The sequence below is a fragment of the Physcomitrium patens genome, chromosome 5 (assembly GCF_059467195.1).
Source record: "Physcomitrium patens ecotype Gransden chromosome 5, ASM5946719v1, whole genome shotgun sequence".
Classification (NCBI taxonomy): Eukaryota; Viridiplantae; Streptophyta; class Bryopsida; order Funariales; family Funariaceae; genus Physcomitrium; species Physcomitrium patens.
This window is the reverse complement of record NC_143414.1, coordinates 9,235,664-9,246,431: the sequence shown is the minus strand read 5'-3', so window position 1 is coordinate 9,246,431 and position 10,768 is coordinate 9,235,664. Positions and strand designations below refer to the sequence as shown.

Here is a 10,768-nt window from a genome sequence, read left to right as displayed (position 1 = left end):
TTCAATAAGTAATAATAATTAGTAATAAGTAGATCTTATATAAAATGTGTTGAATACTCAAGAAAATCTTATTACATCAAACAATTCTTTTGGCACTAGCATTAAATATTGATCAAATTTAATCTTTCAATTGACTAGATGGTAGTCTCTTTATATTTGCTTTTCTATTCAATTCCCAAAAATATCTTCTTTTCAAGATATGATTATAGCACAAGCATATTCACCATTAGAAAGCTCAATCAAGCCTAAAATCAATACTGCTTAACAACAAACTTAGATATCAATTTTTTGTAAGGCACTGAATTTGTAAGGTTGTCAAAAGATTGAATAATCATCTTTCAATTGGATGTGAATAGATTTGCCTTTATAACCTTCAAGATCTTCAAGACTAAAGGCAAAAAAATTGTAATACAAGAGGATATAAGCTTCTATTCTTTGTATTTAGGCATCAATAAGATATGGCCCTAATTCCAATGACCAATCATCAAACTCTATGGTTTTCTTCTTTATCAATAGACACTTTCACATGGTAATACAATCTTTAATTCTTAATCTATTGAAAAAACATCTCCTATGCCCTCAACATCCTTACTTCTAACCAAATAAAGAACTTCATCACTATAATGTTGGTATAAATTAGAAATATTGATAGAATATAGAATGACTTTCAAAAACAAATCTTGTGAGAGAGTCTCTTGAGTATTGAGTATCATTTATCTCAATGTATCAAATATATAATTTTGTGGAAAAAAAAACTTATTTTACTTTTAGAAGCCACATGAAATTTAGTAACTTGGCTTAATGAAGCCATACTATTGAATTTCTTTTTTACCTCAACAATTTTAGCTTTTAAGGCTTTTTTATAATCTAAAGCAAGTTTTTTGTAATAAAAATACATTGTTTGTATAGAAATTATCTTTATTGTAATTAAACTTAATACAATAAGTATACTTCAATTGCTTCTTTTTAGATTTATTTTCTATTTTAATCATTTTAGCTTTTGGCTTAGATTTCTCTATATGTAAGGCTTTTTTCTTCTTAAGACAATTGGGATCATTTTTGATGTGATCAGGTTCACCACACCTCCAACAATGCATAGTTTTTTTAAGTTGAGTTTCTACTAAGCTACTTGTTGTAGTTGCCATCTTCTTGGGCTTAGATACATTCATCATTTAAGCTACTATATCAGTAGCATCATGTTGATAAAGTATCTTATCACATTTTTTAACTTTAACAAATATTTGTATTAATATTACCTTGCCATTATAGTTAAAAATAATTCTTGGTGTAATTAAATCCAAGAATCTCTTATCAATCTTAGATAAAAAAAAATCTTAACAAATTTGCTCTCAGTAAATACACCCTCGAATTCTACTGCAAATTGAATCCAATAAGTATATATGGTATGTGGATTTTTTTTTATATAATAGAAGTCTTGAATGCATTGCATTTGATCACGCTTAAAACCTTCATATCTATATTCTAAGTATTTGGAGAGGTTCAAATGATAGTGGCTCTCTTATTATAAATAAAATTACTTTTATTGCTTAAATTATTTAAGACAAAGTAATTAGAGTGTTGGTAAAGGAAGTAGCTACTTTTTTTCCTTTGGTATCTTCCAAAGATGTATCAACTTCTCCTCGGATTGGATCTTCTTCTTTTACCATAGTTATGAAACTTAAGATAGTACCCTCCTTAAGAACTAAAATAAATTCAATACATACCTTTCAATAATGCTTTATTTCTTACAATTTAAGTGAGTGTTCCTCACTCTATTATCCATAGGTTTGGAGTATATTATATTCTAAGTATTGTGGTAAGAGTTCAAAGATATACCACTTATTGAAAATATGAGACCTTTGATGCTTCTCCCTCATCCATGTTCAAAATCTGAGTTTCCAATCTAGCAAAGAAATGTCTCTAATTCCTCTTGCAAATCTTTCCATCACCATGTTGCAAGGATTGTCTTCCATCTCATAAAATGTATCCACTCTTAAGATCTAAAGCCTTAAAGTAGTATCCAATACTCAAATAGGTTGAAAAGCCTCATTATTATCCACTCTTAGTTCAAAGTCATTAGTGTGGTCACTATCCAAGTAGTCTGATAAAGAAAATCAATAATATTAGTTTCTAGTATGCACCATAAAAGAAATATTTATATACTTGTAACTTTTTAAAGGCTAAAAGGGCAACATGCGCCTATAAATCTACTAAGTTTTGCAGTTCATTAGCTATCACCTCTGAATCACTATAAGTCCAACATACCTACAAACAAAAAGATTTTATTAGCTATCAATCCAACTCCATTCCTATAGGATACCTATCAACACAAACTAGTACAAATATGAAATGATATAACCATGAAAAATCTTTGAAAACAGTATTGACAACTAAGAGAATGTATCAAAACCAAATTTCAAAAATCTACACTAAATCCTTATTTTTAATAATACATAAGAAAAAATCAAAGTAAACTAGAGCAACTAGCATCCGCCTATGGTTAATAGTCACAAATTATAGATTCTATGACAATAAAAGATAATTGAAATAAAATAAAATATAAAAAAATAAAAAAAAATAAAAAAAACTCACTTAGAAAATAATTGGCATTGAATAAATACTACTTCAATGCTTCAAATGACCTCCACTCTAAAAATTAAGTCCATGAATTCCTTGGACTTCTTTTATATAAAATTGACTAAAAAATAATCAAATTTGGACTTCATATATACTTAGAGTGAGCTTCCAAATTTAATACTTAAAAATTTTAGATAATATATTTTTTTAATATTGGATCCAATAACTATACAATGAATCTATGATTGTGGATTGTGTCATATGGTCCTATGATTGTAAAGAATCCTAGACTATGGGAGCCTATTAGCATAGTCCTAAAACTAAGAAGAGTCCTTGATTATAGGATCCTATCACTATGGTCTTATGATTGCAAAGAACCTTTGATGGTGGATCTTATCACTATGATCTTATGACCATAGATTGACAATTTGAATTACAAGAAATCATTGCAAGCCAACTTTAGCGATTGAATTTATGTATTGAATTTATTTTATTTTAAGAATATCATATATCATATATACAAAAAGTTTTACTTACAAATGTATAATTAACAAGATTCAAATATTATATTTTGATTGATAGTATACAATTTAAAAATTAATACCAAATGCTTTTCATAAAAACTATTTTAATTAAAAAAATAAAAAATAAAAAATAAAAAATAAAATCAAAAGTTTTTAAAAATTTTAAAAATAAATGAATAATATATATATATATATATATATATATATATAAATAAGGTAGGTAAGAAGATTAGATTTAAGACTTGGTCATTAATCATAATACAAGAAATTTCGTAAAATATTTGAAATCTTTTTATACTGACAATTGAAATTTTCTTAAGATAATAAGTGCATAGTATTTTAGACATGAAAAATCATTAGTTGGATAGAATTTGGTGTATATATATATATATATGTATATATTTATGTATCATACAAAATTTTGTAGAATATGAGAAATGTATATATAAATTTTACTAATTAAACATATTAATTTAAATTTAAGAACTGCAAGTTTCTTAAAAATCTCATCACCTTAACAATTCCCATATTTATGTGTATATAGGGATATAAAAGGAACAAATCAGCGCCTAATCATAATTATTTTTTAACTTTAAAATAATAAAACCATAAGATTCTATTTTTATTTTTATTTTAATAACGAAACGTTCATTTTAAATATACATGTACATATATATAGACATGTGTAATATCCATATATAGATTTAACAGTGAAGCAGTGCCTCTGAGCAACGAAACCTGCAGGATGGAGAGGGTTAACATTTGCTGTGGATACGAAAAAGTCTGTTTGATCTCTGAAGGATATCATGGGCACACTCAAAAGAAACTACATAAATAAATGTTTTAGTATTGTGGGTTGACAGTTGGCGCTTCGAGAAAGTTTGATAGGCGGAGAACTGCCAGATCACTTGCAATGAAAATGGCATGAAGGCTCAACTGGAATTGGTCACTGGATCTGCACGTTGTAACTTAGCGTGATAGCCAAGGACTGGAATCGTTTTTCAATGAAGTAACAGAGCTTTTGCATCAAAGAATGCAACGAGTATAAATTGGAATGCGATTGACAGACGCCAGATATGGAATAAGGAAAATTTGGAATGGCGCTTTATTTGGATGCTGTGCAGCAGAATCATGACATCACTGGAGCTAGCACCAGTGCTGCTCCGTCTTTTGGTATCATAGACCTTCAAGTTTACAATGATTTGACCCTGGACAAGTCCACTAGGATAGCTCCTGACAGTGTTGTATACTTACACGAAAAAAACGCTTATTAGCCCAATCCAGACGGACAAAAGAGTCACACTACGTTGCTGAGAATTGGAGGAAGACGAGGAGGCTATCCCTCTTTGAACTGTTGCGTTCGTTTGTGATCTAGCAATCATTTCCCCGGGGAATTCGTTACATTTCACAAGGTTGAAGCATGGACCCCTCAACCGTTGTTATTTGTTTCGTAAAATTACATGGGCGTGATCCAGTCGTGGCCATCAACGAAGTCCCACGTCAAGAACGGGGCAGCTTCCTCATCTGTCAAATCCTTAGACCAATTCACACGTCCTTCAGTGTTAGCTCCCACGCCTGTACACTTGTACTGGCCGTAGTACACCTTCCTGTTTCACCAAACAATTGCAACGTTAAACCAGTTTGTTATGGTTCCAAACCAGCTAATGACTTGTACGAAGCTGTCGCCGAATCTTCTCATCTGACGCAATAAATTAAAGTATGCAATGCGACATTTCGTTGGCAACTTAAATAGTGGAAGCTGTTCGCAGGTTGAGGGCTTGAAGCGAGATAGCCAGAGAGCGAGAGAGGAGCTTACTTTTCTCTGCTAGAATCCCCCCAGTTGTACCATCCGGCAGGGATGATTGGAGCGGAGATGTCAGTTAACAGCAATACCACTCTGGAGTATGGTCCCCAAGCGCGACCCAAATAGATAGGTCCATTTCCTGTGACCTTACAGTTGACAAACGAAAACCCACTATTCTCATCTTTGGTCATCTTCTTCTGTGCTGTGAGGGAACCGCTTCCCGGATTGGCAATCGAGTCCAGGTGGCAGTACTGCAAAATTAGGCGACACGGCCGACTGGTGTTAATGATCGGTCACAACCACAGTTTCCCTTCCTGCAAATGCACCCATTTCATTGACAAGCCAAGGATTTGTTGCAGCAACTGACATGAAACCAGTCGGGAGTCTGGTTCTAGAATGGAGGAATTTCAGGTCATTCTGCACATACCTCGTAGTATGATTGGCCGTTTCCGAAGACGAAATCAATTGATCCTTTGATGTAGCAGTCTTTGAAATAATGCCTTCCCTTCTTATCGTACAACGTATCCTGAGCTCCCAAGAAGCCCACCCGGTAGAACTGAGCAAAGTCTCCTTCGATCCTGAAAGCAACTGCTTGCTGTCCCACTGCACCACCAGGGGGAGGAGGGTGTGTGTTCTGTTGCAAATCACCGAAATAGTTAATCATCCCTTGCAACACCAGTGCTCAATCTAGCAGCGCTTCACGATCTTCTTTCTTATCTGTGATTGCAAATGAAAGACCGTGGTAGTGTATTCGAGGATTTCAGTACCTCGAAGGTGAGGTCCTTCGCAACGAAGTAATCGGACATTACAGCAGTGGAGGCACTCTTGGATGTGCTGCCAGCTTTCTCGGCGTAGTCGTTATACTTCAAGAATGTCTTAAACATCCCCGCTCCCTCAAATGTAATGTAGCGCTGTTTCGCGGTAACGATGTTCTTCCCCCTATCACATTCGCAAGCACCATGATCCAACAAACTCAAACTCTAGTGCCATAGACGTAATTTGTCGAATACATTCAACCTCCGATCAAGCTATTCAGAAAAAATTTCCCTGCTAAATGTACATTGCATGCTTCACCATTAGCTCACTGGAATTGAATTTTACGTAATCTGCCTCAGACAAACCATGCATGGGTGGATGGTGAAGACATTTACCAGAACGAGCCCTCGCCAATTCGGATCACACACCGCTCTTCGTTTGACTCGGGGATGGAATCGATAGCATCTTGAACATTCTGGTACTGCGCTCCTGATCCCTCCATCCCCACTGTCCGGATGCACGTAGGGGTTGAGGGCGAGGGGGAAGAGCTGCCGTCATCGGGTGGGGTGCCTGCAATCCCCATTCCCTCCGTTTTCTTGGCATCCATTCTCAGCTGCTGGCGCTTTACAAAACTAGCAAAATCCGCTTCGGATTCGGACATCGCAGAAGCGGTGAGGACTAGTCCTGCCATTAGTGCGACGACCATGCAGAATTTTCTCGAAACGGCCATGTTGGACAAAATACTAAAAACTTGAACTGCAATTCCCTGCTAACATGTAGAGAATTCGCACCAATCACAGCGATCTGGCAGTACCTAGACTCACTGACGCTCTGTGCATAGTCCTCTCTCTGAACAATCCTTCCGTTGATGATGCCGCCTCCTTCTGAAGAAGAAGGTGCAACCAGAGATACTGCAAGGATCACGGCAAGGTTGTCTTTATACAAGAGCGGGCTTGGGAGACACCGAAGTCGACGAGCTCACGGTGAATATTGTGCAACTATTAGGACTCATTTTACTCGCCTTCGATCAGGCCGACTAACTGGTTTAATGGTCGTAAACTTCAGGGACGAGAATTTTCCCCTAACTCCAGGGGGACTAAAGCAGGAAGTGACTGTGCATGAGCGTCTGGGGAGTCAACGGGATGGAGCCCCCTATTGGATGAAAGCATTAATGACTTTGATCATTTTTTTTTCTCGTCTGCAAACACGTTGAACACGGCGGAGGCCTTCAGGGCGTGGTACCTGGGATGCTTGGCAACTATGACCAGTTCCTTGCCCTGTTGCGCATGGCTCTGTGTTGTCTCCGACCAACGCCATCAGGCTGAAGCGGAGGCGTCGCTTTCCCGTTGAAGATGGTGCTTGAGCCGTAGTTTTTTTTGTCGGAATAGAATGAACATCGCATGTTTCAAACAATAAACGCGTGCCGAGAAATCTGATCGCCGTGGATTTCGAGAGACAAGTCTTGGATGCAAGTCTCTTTTCACCACCTTCAACAAATCGTTTCCATAATTCTTCCCGTCTGAAGGGAAAACTAATTCTAATGCTCATTGCTTACAAATTATTAAATTAGATGAGAAAAACGCATTGTCTTAGGAAATCATGATAATTTTTATAATTACTATTATAATTCCTTTTGTATCAGAAACAGATGACTTCCTCTATTTCATGAGAATTTGTGAAAAAAATTTAGGTTTGAAAATGTTCCGTGCTACATCAAGTATAAATTTACTTGATGTCGGAAATGAAGTGAATACTTGAAAAAGTGAGTTCCAAAAGTCTTCGATTCCTTCTACAAGGCAACTCCCTGTTCAATCCTGAGTCTTAGTTTAGAAAGCTGGCGAGTGCAAGGGGAGCAGGAAGGTCCGCGACTTTCAGATAAACATTTGCTACCGTGCGAGACCCCGCAATCCAACGGACATTTGCTAAAGGGTGCATAGTAGCTTGCACTTTTTCCCTGAATGATTTCTCCTTGACAGGACCAAGTCTCCCCCCAATTATTTTCAGGTATGGAAGAAGTGAACGGATGGTGATAATTGCACAGATTTTTCAAACCAGCGATGAAATTATAAACTCATGCATCGGCTTTCAATCTCCCCTTCAGCTATGAGATTGCATCTCACAGTCTCAGGCAGATGAAGAATACTCGAATTCAACGTCCAGGGAGAACCAGCTGGTTGAATCATCTATTCTAAGAAAGCACCTCGAAAAAATATAGTTCACGACATAGAGGTACGTAAATCGGATTCCGGTGAAACAGATGGGACGATGGGTGGGGCTCATTTTTTCTTCCTGAATAACCCTGAAACAGTCACTTAGATTCGATTCTCCACCTCACCAGCCGCGGCATAATGCACAGTAAACGCACATATAACCGAATCAATCGTCTTCGTCGCAGTATATGTGGACATCTATCTGGAATCCGAGGGTTTCACAACCTAGCACCAGATATATTCTCCACATAAGAAATATTCACCTGGTCGAAAGATTAATTACCGTTACTTCGGGAATTAACCTGGTTACCGACAATATGACACGACGAGGTTTAGGATATTACGAACAATAATTGGGCGAACCCATCTTAAAGGAGTCACAGAGCATCGGCGAATCCTTCCATCCGATGGCCGAGTGGGTCCCTGATCAGATGGACTTTCCATATAAGGTGACTCGATGCCAATCATCGACCACTAAAAGCCTGCTCTGCGCTTCTGCTTTCTCCCCTGACCCAATAATGCGTCCCTGACAGCGTTTAGAAACAGGGCACCATGAGTACGTGCTCCGCTTTGCACAACTTGCAACCGATTAGTGATTCAAATGTCACGTCCAGACCCTACCCGTTGGTGAGCAATCGGTGTCGTTTTCCGCGATGCGGTAGCGACTGGCGGTGAGGATACAGTCGAACTATATTTAGAGCGCTGCACAATTATCGCTAGAGGACTGGTTCAACACCACGCTTCCTAATGCCAGTACGTCTCGAAATACCACTTCCAACCTGCCAAGTCGCTGCCCAGCATTAACCTAGTCTCTGAAAATGCACTAGTCTATTTTATTTAGAGTGACTGGAGTTCAACTACGAAGAGCTCACGCAACCGACTTCTTGCCCACAGAAGGTATGTGACGTGCATCACTAAACCACAACCTCTCACTCTACATCAAAACTGCATTGAACCATACCTTGTTATGCATTCCTTCTACTTGAATAAAGAGTGACTCAAATCCACGTCCCACCTGCAATTGTTTTATCTTCCTTCCATGCATTGCAAAAAGCATGGAACCATGCGGGAGAGCTGGTGTTCAGTGTTGCGCAGCAAGATTAAGGGGGCCTGCACGTCTTGCAAGTGGACTCCGAAAGGAAAAGAACAGAGTGGACTTCAATAGCACTAGTTCGTGTAATGCCATTTGGCAAGGAATACTTTTGTTTCATGTTGCTGATCTACCGCTGGAATCCTACACTGGCGCCAATGCGAAGGCTCGGTCCACGTAATATCATTCATTTTTTTGTTTTGCATGCTTAATTTTTTTCCATTTTCGGCCCTTGTTTAACAGCTAGTTTGTGCAATAATAGTGGTATTCTTATCATGAACTGAGTTTGGTAGGTTGCCTTTTTATTCGGTGGACATCCAAGCAATCGAATGGATTGGACAACAGGTCTCAGAGAATCATGTAGTGAAGAAACGATGGACTGCTAAGGCTGCATCCTGCAACACTTGTGCTAAAAAGGCTAAACATTATACGTTTATGGATTATTGATTTTAGAAAAACTTTGGGACACAAAACATCAATGGAGATCCAATTTTTATTATATTTTTTTAATTTGACACAATTGGTAAACATGTTGCATAGATTAAAAGTGTATATAAATCAAAAGTTAAGATACAACAAAATTATCTAAGCCTTAATGCTTTCGGCTGCAGGCTTAGAAATACTATATATGATATAAGATTATCTAATACTACTTTTTAGGGTTTCTTAACCTAGAAGCCAAAATTGCTATCTACCACATTAAAGCTTTTCAAGGTTTATATTTCTATGGACAAGAATTTAATTTGTGCAACAATGAGGTGGTTCAATAATATATATATATATATATATATATTTTGTTTTTGTTTTTATTTTTTTTTTCTTTGAATTTGTATAAAATAGTCTCATATATTCTTAAAGAGTTAGAGTGTAATGGAAAAAAAATTCTTTGGTTACTTGAACTTGCCATGCATTGATTACGATTCTTTTGTGCCATATCAACCATATTAGTATAGATTCTTTTTTGGCCTTATATTTAAACCATGAGTCTTTTAATCAAATTAGAAATTTAGTTGTAATAGGTTTTCTCATTTAATTGTTGCTAAATTCTATATTAGTTGATCTTTTCTAAAGAATTACTTATTAAATTATGTGGAATAGTTAATTGAGTTTTGGAAAGTGTGTCACATAAATATGAAAATGGATTAAATAAGAATTTATCTATCAAGCCACAAAATAGTATATATAAGCCTTTGCCATCTACTTTAGAACTTGTGATTATGGTAAAACTCACTACTTTGATATATCCTTCAATAAATGAATTATGATCTTCTAGATTTGCTCAAATTTGTGCTAAATCTCAAGAATGCTTAATATTAAAATATAAAATTCTTAATTGGATACTAATTTAATTTATTAAAGTTATAAATATTTTTAGGAGTATAAATTATTTATCTTCATTAATGCCTTATAGTAGACCTTGAAAATAAAGAATATAATTGATTAGATATTATTTCTTAATTTATCACTATATGGAAGATTTTAAATTTTTTAAGAGTGGATTTCTAATCTACACATAGCTAACATAAAATTCTTCATAAGTTTTTTAAAATTAATCCAATCTACTTATTTTTGCCACATAGATCTTTAAAGAAATAGTTCTAGCTTTTTGATGTCTTGTCTTGATTACTTAAAAATAATAAAATATATATTAACTTATATTTTCTATCTAATTTTATTTTTCAATCTTTGACCTTCTATTTTTTTTAAATAATTTAATAATTTCTTTTAAAAAGCTTAAAAATATTATTTGTTAAGTACATAAATCACAAATAATCAAAAAGTCAATATATCCTTGTATTACTAAAAA

General features: G+C 35.7%; 1 protein-coding gene across 1 annotated transcript; it reads right to left on the bottom strand.

Annotated features, from left to right (window-relative positions):
• Nucleotides 1-4,178: 4,178 nt before the first annotated feature.
• Nucleotides 4,179-6,554, bottom strand: LOC112282756 (putative pectinesterase 53). The gene is made up of 5 exons (XM_024520811.3): nucleotides 6,057-6,554; nucleotides 5,673-5,844; nucleotides 5,333-5,539; nucleotides 4,918-5,156; nucleotides 4,179-4,708 (listed from the first exon to the last, which is right to left on the bottom strand). The coding sequence occupies exons 1-5, from the start codon at nucleotides 6,389-6,391 to the stop codon at nucleotides 4,558-4,560; spliced, it is 1,104 nt and encodes a 367-aa protein (XP_024376579.1). The 5' UTR covers nucleotides 6,392-6,554; the 3' UTR covers nucleotides 4,179-4,557.
• Between the last annotated feature and the right edge of the window lie 4,214 nt (nucleotides 6,555-10,768).